The sequence below is a fragment of the Homarus americanus genome, unplaced genomic scaffold (assembly GCF_018991925.1).
Source record: "Homarus americanus isolate GMGI-L3 unplaced genomic scaffold, GMGI_Hamer_2.0 scaffold24260, whole genome shotgun sequence".
In the NCBI taxonomy this organism is placed as follows: domain Eukaryota; kingdom Metazoa; phylum Arthropoda; class Malacostraca; order Decapoda; family Nephropidae; genus Homarus; species Homarus americanus.
The window spans coordinates 412,409-428,947 of record NW_024721079.1 but is presented as its reverse complement, the minus strand read 5'-3'; the positions used below and the strand labels follow the sequence as shown (position 1 = coordinate 428,947).

Below are 16,539 nucleotides of genomic sequence, written 5' to 3'. Positions count from 1 at the left end.
AATTTACACATTCATGAAAACGGGAGCTTGTTGAAGGATCACTAGTTGCATGCATCAAGCACAGCACAGTACATGCATTGGGCTTGTGGGAGGGGCTAGTGGGATGTTTAGGCTTCCAGAAGTTGAAATGCTCCTCAAGTTCAGGCATGACGAGTCTAGTCAAGTGTCTCAAATATCGGGGGGGGGGGAGGGGGCAGTTCTCCATCATTGAGAGGGTTATGTTCTGATTCTCTGCTTACTTTTTATATACCATATAATATTTTTATGAACCTCAGAACTATTAGAACACAGCAAAATACCCAGCTATTAAGGAAAAAGATATATAAAGAAAGATTATCATGTCATACTTACCTTATATTTGGATTGTGCAGTATTTCTTTCCCTAACTGTGGTTTATCTTACTCTTCAACAACACTTATAGTCATCCTGACACTTGTTCATATATTAGATAGAAGATATTTCATTGGCCTAGAGACTACAGTACTGTGTGTAGTAAAGAATGTTTTGTGGTTGAATTCCTTCTGTACTGTACTGTACGTTAACTCCCATTTTACTTTATATAGATTGAGTATTAGGGTATACAGTATGTAAACTAATATATATATATATATATATATATATATATATATATATATATATATATATATATATATATATATTTTTCAGGGAATTAAACAAGATTGGGATTTTATTTTATTTTTCTTTCTTTCTTTTAAACTGAACTGTACTATTAACCCTCATACTTCACTCTATCAGACTGGAAAATCAAGAGGATTTGCATTTGTGTACTTTGAGTCCATAAAAGATGCTGCTGAAGCCAAGGATGAGTGTTCAGGCATGGAGATCGACGGACGGAGGATCAGAGTCGACTTCTCCATCACCAAGCGACCTCACACACCTACTCCAGGCATTTACATGGGTCGACCCACCACGTAAGTTCTTTCGAAGGACCCTTTTTTTTTTTTTTTGGCTATAGTTTTATTTGTTTCTTTTGTTATTGTTAAGCATTCCTCCTCTCCCCCTCCATGTAATTTTTCTTTTCTTTTTTCTCTTATCTGAGAACCGATCATGAAACAGGAAGCGTAACCTTAAAAAGAGGATGAACCTGAAAGATATTATGAGACTAACTAAAGCAATGGGATGTTGAATAATTGAAGGTTAACTAAATTCAACGTGATGAAGGCTTGTTGGAAGGATGGACGGAGACGTGATGATAGAAAGAGTGTACCCAAGTGATGGGTAAGATAAGGAAGACCCAAAGACAGAGATTTTACAAACTAGGAATGATACTAAGGGAGAGAAATATATGAAGAAATCAACAGTAAGGTGAGGGAGTGTAGGAGATTGTGCCTGGATAGATCACAAGATTTCTCAGATTAATATAATGCTTTTTTTTTCCAATTTCTTTCCAATTTATATATCATAATTACCTCTTTACAGTGGGACACTTGGCCTTGGATTTTATTTACAGCTGTTTATAAATGGCGAGACCTCCATTTAATGGACTTTACAGAGATGAAAGTCTGCTTTATCGAGGGTTTCTCGGATGTGAAACCTTCATCTGACGCTCTATATGGAGAGAGTAGTCCGTTAGATAGAGGTTTCACTGAAATAAAATGAGAATGCAATTGTTTCATTGGAAAGTCGACAATGCATAGCTCACCTGCAGTGTCTCGGGCTTTAGTTTTTTGTCTATTAACAGTGGTTTTAGTGTACATACTGTAGGTAAGTCGTCAACTTCTTGTATGTGGTTTTAATTTATTTATGGATATCACATAATAAACTCCAGTATTACATAAAAAGTACTGTTCTCTGTGTGTTTCAGCCGAGGAGGTTATGACAGAGGATATGGTGGGCGAGGTGGCGGCGGGTACAGGGGTGATAGATACCGTTCTCCGTCGCCACGTTACAGGCAACGTTCCAGCGGTGGCCGCCGCGACTATTATGACCGTGGGTATGTACCCGGCCTGGGAGTTACTGCACAACTCAAGCCACCACCAGACAAAGTATTCATGTGGAGGCAAGCTAGTTAAGCAAGTGTACAGAAGCTTGTTGTATAGGCCTCTGGGCTGAAGATGATGAACCACAAGTTATTGGTGAAGGTTGTTAAGCATTGAATGAGAAGTATTCAGGTTCGTTAAGAACAAGTTCCTTTGGCAGTTGACAAGTCCAACATGAAACACAAATATAATGTGAGAAACACTAAGAATTGAGGATTCTCTCTAGCATGAGGTAAGATGGGATAATTTGAGAACAAAATAAAGGGTTATTATCACTTACAATTTGCAGCAACTCATGATAAAGTATTTGATTACCACGTCACTCAGTATTTGCAAATTTGGTCCACCCTGAATCATTATAATAGTAACAGTGGCATAGCAGAGATTACATTACTAGGTGTGTTGTGTGTATTGGCTTCACCTCATGGTTAAAAGCTAGTACAACATGCTGTAAATTATGGGCTTAATTTGTCAATCTTGTCCTTCAACCTGATTATTTCACTTCTTTATTATCCTAGTGTTATAAAATTGGCTTGGTCTTAGAGGCTATTGTCCCAGAACATTTTAGCTTTTCCAAATGTTGTAAAAGGTTCCAGAGTTGCATTTGATTACCAACACTACAGAAAGAACTATTTAATTATTGAGGTTCTTATGTGTGTGTATTGTTGCTTGAAGTTGAAGTCGCCTCTTGTAGTAAAAGATAATGACCTGGCTAAAGGCTAAATACTTTACTGAGTCTTTTAAACATTCCTTCAGAGTAACTATGGTGCTAAGTAATTGTTCCTCCATAGTTTTGTGTAAGGAAATTTTGATAACATTCAATAATTAATATGTCAGACAACACTTCCAGTTTCACACAAGAGATCGTAAATGAGCATTCAAGCCTGGGGAGATTTGAGTTTTTATTTGTGCTTTTTGTGGTGTTTATAGTGATATAATTTTGATGTTTTCTCAATAATTGTTGTTCTGCTAATTGTGTTTCACCAGACATTACAAGGGAGTTGATGTTAGGGATATGCAGAATTCTCTCAATTTTTTTAGTAGTCAAAGGTCTTATGGTCAAGGTTCTTAGAATCCTGACAAGAAAATATAGTTTTGTGTGGATTTTGCATTTGCTAAATTTGGTTGGGTTTTTAGACTGAATTTTGGGGTCAAATGATCAAGATCAGCATTACCCGAGTACTGTATATAGGGGGAGTTTTCTTCAGCTCTGTGGCCAATTTACTTGTTGTTTGCAGTGCTCTTAGTCTACCATGTTTTCATTATGAAAAGTGGTTGGAAAAAGAGAGGAACATTACACAGTAGTTGAACATCAGTTTGGGTTTCATATTTCAACCCTCTGTCTCCCTATTGTGGAACCTGCAGTTATAGCACAGGACTCTGTCTACTCATCCATCTTTCTGTCTCTAGTACTTCTTAGCTTGTGTAAAAATATGATTTGTCCTTTTGTTCATAATGCTATTTAACTTGGCCAAATAAATCAATTAACCCTTGAATGATTATAGTTTATGCAGAGGAGATTGCATCCCTTTACACTATCTTGTTACCTTTGTTTAATGTTTACAATGCAAGATTAGGTTAAACCAGTTTCAGGATTATGCTGCCAAAATGTTCAAAACCTGATTGATAAGACTAGTGCATGTGAACATTTTAGGTTACAATTGTTTACTTGTCACCGTGGTGTGGTAATAACCTGGTTGGGCTCATCGAAGATTTTCTGGGATTTCATTTACTCTGTTTTTCTAATACTGTATACAGATATTTTTTTTGGAATTTGTATTACTAATCTCTCGTAAGTGTTGAGTATTTGCCTGCAGTCATTTTAATTTAGTACCCCCGTAATTGAAGAGCCAAAAGCTGAAAATATGTAAGGAAATACATAGTACATCTGTAGCATTGTGTTCATGTTTACTTGGATATATTTGTACGGATATCCTTTATAGCAGAGACTAGGTGGCACAAAATTTGTCTTGTGTGTTTGCCTCTCCATGTTTTGAGCTGATTTAGTACACTGCATAGGAGTTGTGCACCTTGAAGTCTGGAAGTTTGTTATATAAATATGGGGGAGGATTGCTCTTGTTCCTACTGCTTTTTATAATTCTCACGCCTGAAACTCATGAAATTTAATGTCATTGGATGGTGTAGGAGGTGGATAAAACTATACAATATTTCAGAACTGCTCTTTCGATTTTCCTAAAATTGTCAGGTATGAGACACTGTACGGTGTTTGCTTGGTGAATACTATATACTTAAATTTTGATGAGGGATGAACTTGGTAGGTATTTGGAGCCCTTATAAAGGGGACTACCACAGCAGAACACATCTGTTATGTAAGTGAGAATAAATTTTAAACAGTAACTGAAGAGGAAGAATGCTTTGGTTCTTGAATCTGACAATCTTGCAATAATGTGAATAAGGGACTTTTGAAGCGTGAAAAAAAGGGCATTCTTAGCACCTGCATTGATTCACATTTACATCAGTTCAGTTTCATTTCCATTTTGAAGTGATCTGAAACATGCAAATTGCTGTGGACACTTGAAATTCACTTTACATACCATGCAAGGTGAAACAATACACGTGTGGATATTTCTACTTGTAATCGTAGCCCTTTACTGTCCCTTGCCACTCTCCATGCACCACGCTCCCTGTAATGTGCTCCTTTTATGTGGTTTGTGTACATCTTAACCCACTCCAGAGAAAAGTGGGAGAAGAATAAAAGAGAAAATATAAAAAAAATTACTAAAATAGTAAGAAACAATTTCTAAAAATACTGTACTCACCTGTAGTTAACTCTGAAATTGTAGTCTATGATAGTTTTAATAGTATTGTATTGTACTGTACTGTAGTTGAAGTGAACTGCTTCTCAGTGTTAGGTATATTTTTCAGAACAAATTAGGGATGGAATGTATTTTGTTCTATATCAATGCATGGTGAAGTAAGTGATTTTTAGAATATGTTTTACCTATTTTTATTTTCACGGAAAATTTATAGTGAATAAGAATTTACTGACCTAAGTTTCATAGGTGAAGGGCCTTTGTTCCTAGGTGATACTGTACCTATTAGGGGAATCATTTTTTAATTTTCTTTACTTTGCTTAGATTTGCGAGACTTGCCGAGCCAGTAAAGTATATCGTAGATTTTTATATGGTGCTTTCATGTAGGGATCAACTTCATGTCAAGAAGAGAAACCATTTAAAACTAATTTCGAGTTTCCATATTTATATCTGTAGCTTCGTCTTTGCAAAGAAAACCTCAGTATGCAAATCCCTGAAACTGTATGTATTGTACAGCCCTTTTTGGTGTGTGTGTGTGTGTGTGTCTCTTTTTACCTAAGCGTAGTCAAAGGTCGAGTTAAACATAGAAGCACCGTGAGTTATGAACCTTATGTGTTAGTCTTTTTTTTTTCCCTTTGAAAATTTGTCATGGTCTTATGTTGAATCGTGTTTATGGCTTATCTTCAGCTTCTCATTGATCATAGGTTATTGTAAATGTATACTTGGCTTAACAGGAGTCAAAGTTTGGCCTTGTGTTACCTGTTACCAAAACAAAAAAGAAATAATTTAATGAAAAAAAAAACAAAAAACAAAAAAAATCCTTTACATGTAGAATAAGTACTGTACATTGCCAACATTTGCCACCTTTTGAAAACAACTTGCCTGAATTGCTCATTCTTCAATGCCTGATAACCAGTTCCCTTTGATGTTTATTATTAGAGTAATTATTGTTCTCAGAATTGTACCATTTACAGTACAGTGGTAGTATACTCCATCTCTGTTATGTCAGAGGTTGAGCCCTTGTTTCTCAAATATTCAGTGATGTGGAAATCTAATTGTTCCACTTAACTCTTGGTTCATCTATTTTTTTTTTATTTTTTTTCCCTTAAAACATTAGTGGAAAACTTTTAATGGCTATCATTGTGGATTTTATTTCAAGCTTTAGGTCACCTCTTAATAGATACTGTATCAGCATATTGTTGACTACTTTAGTGATACATGAAGTGGTTTGGGGTTTTCCTTTGATTACTTGTGGTGATACAGATAAATGTTCATATTCTTGTTTCACTTCCTTGGTAGATATGACCGTGGAGATCGCAGTTACTACAGAGGCGGCGGCGGCTACGATCGCTACGACCGACAGCAACATTATGATCGTTATGACAGATATGATCGTGCTTACGACAAGTATGAGCGCTACGAAAGGTCCAGATCACGCTCATACTCGCCACGTAAGTAAACATAGTGGTTGGCTACAATGTGTTTTCAAGTCATATGTTGTATACTATATGAACTATAGAGAGGACAGTGTAGGGAATGGTGTACACTACAATATCAGAAAATTCTTGATTCCCCATTACAATATTTACAAATAACTTTTGAATGGAGAAAGTTGCACTTAAGACTAATTATTACCTGTACTGCCAAAAATTTAATAAATTAACTCAGGTATATAATATAAACAGATTTATGGCAGCTGTCTCCTTTAAGTTTACAACTAAACTTAGTAGCATATATATTATCAGCTTCCTCCTCCCAAATGTATTTTATGTTGAAAAATTCTGTCCAGCACGATGATACCATTTACAAACTAAGGCTTTCAATTCTGGCTTTGGAGAGGTCCAGCTAACGGGGAGATCACTGTATATGAAAAACTGTACAATGGGATAGGTTTATACACTGTATACAGTAACCAGTCTGATATTTTGGGTTTTATTGTGGAATCAGAATACTGTATAAGAACCCCTGTGCTACAGCATTCATGATGATTAAATGTGCTGTGGAGGGTGAGTGTGTTTATTTCTCATTCTAGCCACTCATTATTTTAGATGTTATATAGGTGACAAGGATTTGTTTTTTTGTTTTTGTTTTTCTCAAAATTTTTTTTTGTTTTTCAAACTTTGATGGGAAATGGTTGGCAGAACTATTAAATTTCTTTTTAACTAAAGATTCAGTGTATACCATAAAGTTTTAGGTAGTTCATTTTTGTTTCATCTCCTCTACCCTAGTCATGTAGCTGTTCTCAGGGGGCATCTTTGTGTCATTGTCAGCTTATTCATAGAGGCTGGTTTAAAACAGTGGTGGTTAAATTTTTTTTTACTTTTGTGCCACTTGTATTTTCATCCATATAGTAAGACTGGGACTCGGGAGAAAGGAGGCAATAGAGTTTAAAAGACACTCTTATTACTGACCTCACTTTGTCCCTGAGATAACAGGTTCATGTGGATTCATATACGTTGACAAGGTGGGAAAGCTACAATGCATTACAGTATCTTTTGGATGAAGCCTCTCCTCCCCCAACTGTCAAGCATATCTCCGCTCCCCTTTCACTTGGCACTGACTCCACCAACACTCGGACAGCTGTTGTGGGTTGTTCACTACTCCCCAACTGTATTTGGAAGTGAATTTGTAGTTTTTGCTGTGTATTGTTGCTCTTTATATTGTAGTATGTAAAGGGTACAATTACAGTATTTGTGTGCATTTTTTGTTAATGCTATAAAGTGTGTACAGTATCAAATCTGTTGCATTGTATTGTTTGATATCAACTGTGGCATCGGTAACATTTGCATATACAGTGAGTTCTGCTATAACGCGTGTTTTGATAACGTGAATTTGCTGTAACGCGATTTATGAATAGAGGAACGATATTTGTATAACGCGAACGCTTGTTTGCTATAACGCGATTTTTGCTTATTATTTCTCCAATTTTGTGGTATTAACTGTGAATATGGTAAAGAAGAATATCTCCAAGAAGCGTTCTGGTGATAGAATTCCCGGTGATGATCGTAAAAGAAAGGATATAACACTTGAAGAGAAGCTCGATGTTATCAACCTCAAAATCACCCTTCTCCCCCATCAAGTTACATTCATATTTTTTCAAGGTAAAGTGTTATATTTACTGTATGATTTCATTATTAGATATGAATGTAACATTTATTTAGACTGTGCTATCCTTTGTGTTAGGCTAACTACTAAATTTTTTCGATTTCGAGTAATCTGCACCTAACCCTATTTTCTCCATAAGCCCTGTTATTTCTATTACGCGATTTTCTATAACACGATATTTTACAAGAACACAACTATCGCGTTATAGCAGAACTGACTGTAATAAGAATGCACTCAGCAACATGTCGAGACTCACAACTGGGCTGGCCTTCCATGCCTTTGATGGGATAATTAGGCCAAGATCAGTTACATGTATATATAATGAAAGTGGGTTCCATAATCTTGATAACCCGTTATGGGCAGTGTGGTGACAGCACACTTAAGACTCATCAGCCATTGGTAGATAGGAGAGTGTTACACTTTCCCTGCCATAAAGTTGGTACTCTATCTACATCTTTGTTGACTGGAAGCCTTCCACTCGGTGGCTTACCACGGAATATGAACTGATGATCGTTGGGTTAGGAAAAGTGCTATATCAACTTGCTTAGTGTTGAAATTTGGTGTAATTTTAGAATTTTTTGAAAACCTCGTGTTAGCCTTGCTTACTCTCATAAATCTTAGTCACACATCTCTTGTTAAAGGTGTTGGGTACCAATTAAAGCCACACTTTGTGATGTTAGACAACTTCATCTGATTATTTGAAGTTAAGTAGAGATGTGTTAGGTACAGTAGGACCCAGGTGAGGTCACACAGCTTAAATAATTTTTTTTTGTCGGCATTGTAGGCCAGGGTGGCATGTGATTGTCAGCAAGCTGTGTCTTGATGTGCTTAAGATTTCCTTTTCACTGAGAGGTAGTTCACTTTTATGAACCATTTTGAGCTTGGGGAATATAACTAAGCCCTAAAAGACAGTGAATGAACTTGTGATTAAAAGATATATTAAAATTGGACACCAGTCAATTTTATGTTTTATCACATAACTTCTCTCTAATGAGAAAAAAGGTTCAGAATGTGTACTACTGTATTTATTTCTTAAGTGTTAGGTATAGCTACTGTACTGTATATAGATAATGCTGCTAAGTGTTTTTATGTGTACGTACATGACCCTGTACATCAACGGGCAAATGTTCAAGAGCACACTCTTCATGTCTCATGCTGCACGAAGACTGATACAAACAGGGTTCCACTGTACAGTAGTCATAAATTATCAAATGCTGTATTTCCACAAAAGTCGAGAGAACATACTCTTATGGCAAGTAGTGATGAGTCGGAAGAATTTTGCTTCAATGAGTCATTCACATACAGTAAATGAAACACAACACTGGTTGTTTTGTAAAACTTAAAAAAGAAGGCAGAATATTATATACACTTAACTAGGTTAAAAAGGCTCATTTAGCTTCTCAGATCTTTCATGGTGCTTCCCTGTCCGAGGGCCAATGTAGCCTCCCTAAACCTTTATACAGTATCTTAACTTTCTAAGCCTGGGGCAGAATACATACAAGAAAACAAACAAAAGCCAAGAAGCTTTTGATAATTTTATGTCACTAGCTGTGAAATAATTTTGATGTGCATTAAGTTGCAGAGGTGTTACTTACTCTGCTGTAGTTAATTATGATCTTATATTTATATACAATAGGATTTTTAGGGTGGCATTAAGCAACATACATTGTACCCATCCTAGCTTGTACCATGAAGTATAAGAAATGACTGAGCTGGGCCTTTACACTTTATTGTGAATATTATCCAATTTTGGTTTTTAGTTCTTTGAATCTCCCTTTTTTTCTTATTTCAATGTTTTCTTAATTTCTTGTATTCTTTTTCAAAGTGTTCTTGAATTTAAGGCTGCAAAATAACCTTTAATTTGCTAAAGAGTGATTACCTTCTCAGGAGAATCTCACGCTAACTCCCGAGGTGCTGGTGCCAGACGCTGATCGTCTGAGCCAATGTAAATATTTAAGATGTGTGCATGTTGTGTAAAAGCCACAATATATTTTTTAATTTGCAGAAAGGAAAACACCTTACATATTCCTACACCCTCGTATGGTGTATAGGTAACACTAAAACCCTTCCCCTTCCTGTGCCTCCCAACTCTCTTGTGGCAGTACAGCTCTCTACTGTAATAATGTCAGTCATTAGCCTCAAAATATGGTATACAACATAATAAATTAGACTGAACTCCCTGGTGTTAATCTTTTAGCACTTGTTCATAGCATGCCCTCCTGTCAATATGGAATTTAAGCTTAAGTTCCTGTTTGGATGATTTGCTTAACTATGGTATACTTCTTAAGCTGGCAATTTTAAAGTTAGAATTGGGAATAAAGGAGTCAGTTACCCATAATGAGTTATAATTGTAGTAATTAAAAAATCTTTGAGATTTACCCTAATGATCTGTATGTTTGTATCAACCCAGGTCGGCTGAAGACATCGGATTAGATGTCAAAACGATGCCAATGAAATGGGAAACCGCTGACAAGGTGTAATTTCAGCGTACAGTATGCAGGATGCTCTCTCTCTCTCTCAGCAAAGGAGTGATGAATCATACAAGAGCTAGTTCAATAAACAAGACATTATATTGTGGCTTTTATTTGACATGCTTCCATGTTATTTTTGTTTTAATGTTTATTAGTTATTATAAATTGTCTCAGTATTCACTTAGCATTCATATTGGTGTAGTTATTATAATTTGTAATGACGAAAGATATACTAGTACAGTGTGTATAGGATATGATTTCAGTTATATAGGCTTCATGTTGAGTAGATTGACAACCCTTCAGAGAAGGTAGTGGACAAGCAGAATGACAGGCAGTGGCACATGCACTCAACACACTCATCATTCAACTGAACCTGGTACTACTCAGTGTTACATAATAGCATAATAATCACCTTTGAGTTTCTACCACATATATTACAGTACTCTCCTGTATTCATGACAAGTTATTAATGTTTAGAGAGATCAGTGAAGTGTGAAAACATTACAAAAGATTTCTTTACTCCGCATTCACTGAAGTATTTGCAGATTCATCACATCATTAGTGTAGTAGCTTTGCACAAAATTAATGTTTTGTACAGAATTTCCCATTGAGTAGGCTTGGCAGCTTGTAATAAAAGCACTGTATCTCTTTTATGAGCCATAGTAACAGTAACATCAAGCTATTTTATTTTTCCCATTTTATTTTTGTTTTTATATTTGTTCATCCTCAACACCCATGACAATATTCCAATTTTATTCATGCCTCATAATATCCTCCAATCAACCAAATATATATATATATATATATATATATATATATATATATATATATATATATATATATATATATATATATATATATATATATATATATATATATATATATTTTTTTTCTGTACATAATCTAGCTTTGGGCAGTACTGTACTGTACCAAAAATCATATTCAGTATTATTAATGTATAGTAGGTACTGTCGCTAAAAATTTAAACCATGTTCTGTTATGATTTGTTGCTCAATGTGAGTCATTCCAATGGGTGAAGAGTTAACCAGCAATCAGGTAGAAACTGACTTTTTTGACATGCTTTTGTAAATGTCATGAAATATTTACCGTTGTTTTCTTGTTAACATCTGGTTTTTTTAATAGATTAGGGTCACATTTTGAAAAAAAATAAGTCGGTGAATCTGTTGATACCTGTGTAGTTATTTATATACTGTACTCTATATCTCGAATGATTATCTTAGGGTTATGTATAGAAACTAAGCAGCAATGATAATACTGAGGTTGAAATGAAAGAAAGAACGTAAAATGTCCCAGCAGTGTTTTTATTATTGGTTACCCCAAATTGGACTTGTGATTGATTGGTTTCTTTGAAATGTTAAAAAGTGTTGAATTAAATTTTTTGTAATGTTTTAATTGTATAGAGAGTTAAATATTGTATCCTCCTAATTAGAAATATTGCTTAGCACTCTCCCTTTATTTGGTTGTTGCTTGTCACTGGAGTAGCTCTGATGATAGTGTAAGGCTGATCAAAGTGAATCATAGATTATTAAGAGGTGTAACTGTAGGTAATTTATGTACTGTGTCCCCCATCATCTGCCTCTGGTCTGGTATTTTAAACAATTTGGATGTACTGTATTTTATGGCATATAAGAGTCACGGGCACACTCGTATTTCAGCATGGAATATTTAGGGGGAAAACTTTTTAATGTATTTTTCTCCTGGAGCCAAAGTTTTCTTAAAATGTAGGTAAAATCACATTCAAATTGTCAGTACTCTCTCAGTTGTTATTGTTATGGTCATTACTTGTTGTAATATGATGTCCGTATTAAGCACTCCAAAAACACGTAATGGCGACTGAATACAAGTCTTTGCCGTAAGATGACATTACTGTTCAAGTTATTACTAGGTCTTGACATGCAAGTACTAGTGAGACCTTACGAACACGCGGTGATGGCTGTAGATGTTATTCATTGTTATCATAATTTTTAACTTCTTTCAAAAGCTAAAGATGTTTCCTAATAAAAATAAGATAAGTGTTGCAGATAAGACAATAATAGATAATAATTCTTTTGTACGAGTTCAGAAAGTTACTGCTTAGCTCTGAAGAGTTGGGTGCTGTGCAGATCCTAATCATCATGGGTTTCCATCATTATTAGTTATAAATCCAGCTTTATATATACATGAATTCCTTTTTAATTAAATAAAAGTAATATGTTTAAGTAAACAAGAATATATTTTTAATTCTGGCTTGGGCTAGGTAGAATTTAGCTAGTGGAAGACTGTAACTTCACATACAGGACATGGGATGATTTTTTTTTTATAACTATTTAGAAAAGTCTTATATTCCATAAAATATAGTTTTAGCCATGATTCACCAGAAAATATATTCATACTTGTATTTGAATATAAATTTTTGATAATGTATGGAGAGTACTGTACTGTTTTGTTGTGGGAGTTAAGGACTGTCTTCTGTTTACTATAACCTCTCTTTGGGAACATTCTTTGTGTTTTTGCCTTTTTCAAACACACCACCACCATCACCACCTTTGATTTCTTGTATATTTTTTTTATTTATTTTTTAAACCAGATCTTCTCTCTGTGCATAATGGAGTCACACTCACTTTTCATCTATAAAGTAAAAAAGAAACAATAATGGAAGCCAGTTGACAATTACTTTATTAATATTTCACAATATATGGTAGGCAAGTTAACATGTATATAAGTCTACTGTAGTTAAATGTTTCAGGAGTTTGCTAAATGGGAAACTACACTATTGTTGCAAAGATGATGATATTTATTGAAATGTTTGGTGAAGATTGGTCTCATGCCACCACCCTTCAGCAGTGGGAAAAGGTGTACTGTACTGTATACAATATTGACACTATGGAGATGATGATGTAGATGTGCACACGGAATTTTCTTTTTGAGTCTTTGTCTACAAGAATCTTTTAGCATGTTATACTGCATGGTATTGGACCTAGTTTCTGTGGTCCTGTTGAGTGTGATTTACATATATTAGCACACCTCTGCATACTCTTTTCTCCTTTAAAGATATAGAACTTAACTACAACACCTTTTTTCTGTTCATGATAAAAGCATTTCCTTACATAAACCACACTCCCGGCCTTTTCTGTAGACTTGTTTTCTTTTGCTGTGGGTTCACCTTTGAAGGAAGTTTGAAATTATTATTTCTCTTTGGTGTAGTTTACCCTTGTAGATTTGTTTAATGCTGTAGCTACTTGTATTTATTGACTTTTTATATTTTTTAATTACTCACTCCGTAGTCTAACATATCGAGGATTACGTTATTTTTCTCTTTAATTTCATTCTCTTCAAGTGCGTATTTTTATTTCAGGGAGATACAAGTATTGATGCTTGTGCCACGACTGCTGTCACCTTAAGCTAAACCACAAGATTCCTCAAAGGTTGTATATGATCCAGATTTAACATGTTGCTTAGAAGACCCAAGTTATTTTTCAATAACCTTAAGTGAATTAAAATTATTGGTACATGTATTGCCTATATGACCTGAATCATCCCAAGCATTTTTTTTTTTTGTGACTTTAATAAGAGACAATATCATTAGTAAGAAATTGGGCATTGAGTAAAGTTGTGGAATGTTCTCTTACATTTTTAGAATTTGGTGATTTAACCAATGTGTTATGTGTAAGGCAACTTGGGAGGGGAGATTGTATTGCTTCCCAAGTTCAAATACAGTCCAAATCATCAGTACCAGAGATAAAAGGTATTAGTACTCTTGAAACTAATGCCACAAAGAACAAATAACTAAATCTGCAGCAGGAACTGAAGTTATGGAAGTACTGTATTACTTTAAGGTGAATGAAGTAAATTTGAAGTTTTTATTTAAATTGCACTGTAATATACACACCTTTACTTCATTTGTGTGGAAGTCACTTTGCAACCTCAAAGTAAACATTTATTTTATTTACACACTGGTACGTCTCAAGTATATTTTTTAAAGTGATCCTGATCCATTGTTTAATACTGTATTAGATTTCACTTTGGGAACTACAGTATTCTCTTCTGATTTTCTGTTTCATCTAAGATAATATCATTTTCTACAGAGGAATATATATTTTCCATGAAAATGTGAGGAATGTAGAAATGATTGAGTTTTATTCCTGGTTTAGAAATTTTGATAAAAATTTATGGTAACAATACCTAAGTTTAGTGTTGACTGACGACTACAGGATAATATAGGTGAGCTGCTGTCAAAACTTTACCTGACCATTGCTCAGCAAAAGCTGCAATTTTTACTCCTGTCAAAAGTAACTGGTCCCTTATATAATAGCACAACAGTGAACTTATACCAGGTTGTCTTTATTAGAATGTGATTTTTTTGTTTAAGTAAAAAGTTATGCGATATTTTGTTTAAGGAAAAAGTTATGCAAACTAGAATTTGTTTAGTGTTGAAACGAAGTGAATGCACCAAAGTAAATTTAGCTGAAATGTATTCAACAGACATGCGTGAATAAGTGGAGAATATTTCTTGACACTTTTGAACTAATATTTATGACATGAGTAAATTTTTGTTTGCCTTTGTGGTCTTTCTTGAGGTAAAAATTTAGATTTTTTGTGTCGCAGATCAAGAAACTTCTTGACAACCAACTGTCAGCTAAGTCTTATAGGTTTGATATTTTAAGTGGTGTTAGGACTTTTGGTTGTCATCTGAATGCTGTTATGCTTGTTAATCAATTTAGTTCTTTATGAATTCCTTCTAAAATATTGTAGTTGGATAATGTCATTATCCATAAAGCATGGAAGTTTGTCAGTTGATACATGATTTATCTCACATTAATGTAAGTTCAATTGTGAAAATTTAATGAATTACAGGTATTGACTTTTTTGTAAACATTTCAGTATATATATGACAAAAATTTTCAGTCATACTTCCTTAGAGTAGAAGTAGCTAAGAGGTAAAATCCTGAGTATTAATTTTGGTCATATATAACTGTTGCAGATGACTACTACTTAAAATTACTGTGTGGTGAATGACCTGGAGAAATGTGTGATCTCCTCAAATATGTTCATATGGACTTTATAGTTGTATTTCAGTATGTACTCCTATACAGAACTCTTGTGGAATGTTCTGTGTATTAAATAGACTGTACAGTGAATATAAACCAATTGTAATGCAAATATGAAAAATCTTCAGTAGTATTTGTATTGGAATAAGTTGTGTTTAATTTTTTTGTGAATTCCATTTGTCAGTCATTCAGTGGGGATGAGATGTAGTTTTAATTAATGAATAACTGCACATAAAGACTTTCAAGTACATTGTGTGTATTTTATCTCCTATGGTTCATCAGTATATATTGTTTTGTATATGACCAGAAATTAACCAGATATGAAGCCCTGGAAAATATACTTTGTACAGTGAAACCTCTAATTAACGAACTATACGGAGATGAAAGTCCATTATATCGAGGGTTTGTTTGATGTGAACCACCCCCACCTAATGGATTATATGAAGAGAGAAGTCTGTTATATAAAGGTTTCACTACAGCATCTTAAACAAACTTATTTAGAAACAGTTTATTGAGAAGTGTAGCTAAATATGAATTGGTCCCGAGGCCATATCAACTGTCACATATAGAAGTTGAACCTAATCACCAAGAATCACTCACTTTCTGATAAGGCAGGCAGGTATGTTGACCACCACATTTAATATAATATACCTACTGTATATTTAATCATTTTAGGTTTACTGAATCTGGTATGTGTAACAAGTGTCATATTATTATTGTTGTATTATTTCTGTCTTTTAAATGTAAGAGGTTTGACTGATATAAACAGTGTTCAGTTCAGGGTGCATGTAAAACTATGGATGTGGGATTTGGTGAACTGAGAAGTATAAGGTTTGATCAGGTGGAGATAAGAGAAGGGAGATAAGAGCTTGTGAAGGAGTTGCAGCTTGTATTATGAAAGGTAGGAGGAAGATGTGTGTGTGGAAGAATATAAATTAGGTCATGGCTGTCACATCAAATGTAGATGGGAGCAAACATACTTTAGCAAAAGATGTAATGCAAACTCAATGAAACAGTTTTAAAGTAGGCTAAATTATGTTTAGCCGAGTATTTGAGAGATAGGGGATCGTCATCACTGTTGTATTATGGCCATTTTCCATGTTTGCATAGGTTAGCCATCATTACCTGATGGTAGCTGTCC

General features: G+C 34.6%; 1 protein-coding gene across 9 annotated transcripts in view; it reads left to right on the top strand.

Annotated features, from left to right (window-relative positions):
- The window catches only part of LOC121861383 (transformer-2 protein homolog alpha-like), a 36,189-nt gene extending 20,541 nt beyond the window's left edge, over positions 1-15,648 (top strand). For 4 of the 9 annotated variants that reach the window (XM_042359037.1, XM_042359040.1, XM_042359041.1 and 1 more), the window contains exons 5-9: positions 757-932; positions 1,826-1,954; positions 6,074-6,225; positions 9,767-9,824; positions 13,706-15,648. In XM_042359037.1, coding sequence (XP_042214971.1) covers positions 757-932; positions 1,826-1,954; positions 6,074-6,225; positions 9,767-9,810 — 501 coding nt within the window. In that variant the 3' untranslated portion in view covers positions 9,811-9,824; positions 13,706-15,648. Of the gene's footprint in view, positions 1-756; positions 933-1,825; positions 2,233-6,073; positions 6,226-9,766; positions 9,825-10,289; positions 10,452-13,705 lie in introns of those variants that run through there. The other 5 variants (XR_006088015.1, XR_006088016.1, XM_042359038.1 and 2 more) reach the window with 4 other exon arrangements.
- The last annotated feature ends 891 nt before the right edge of the window (positions 15,649-16,539 follow it).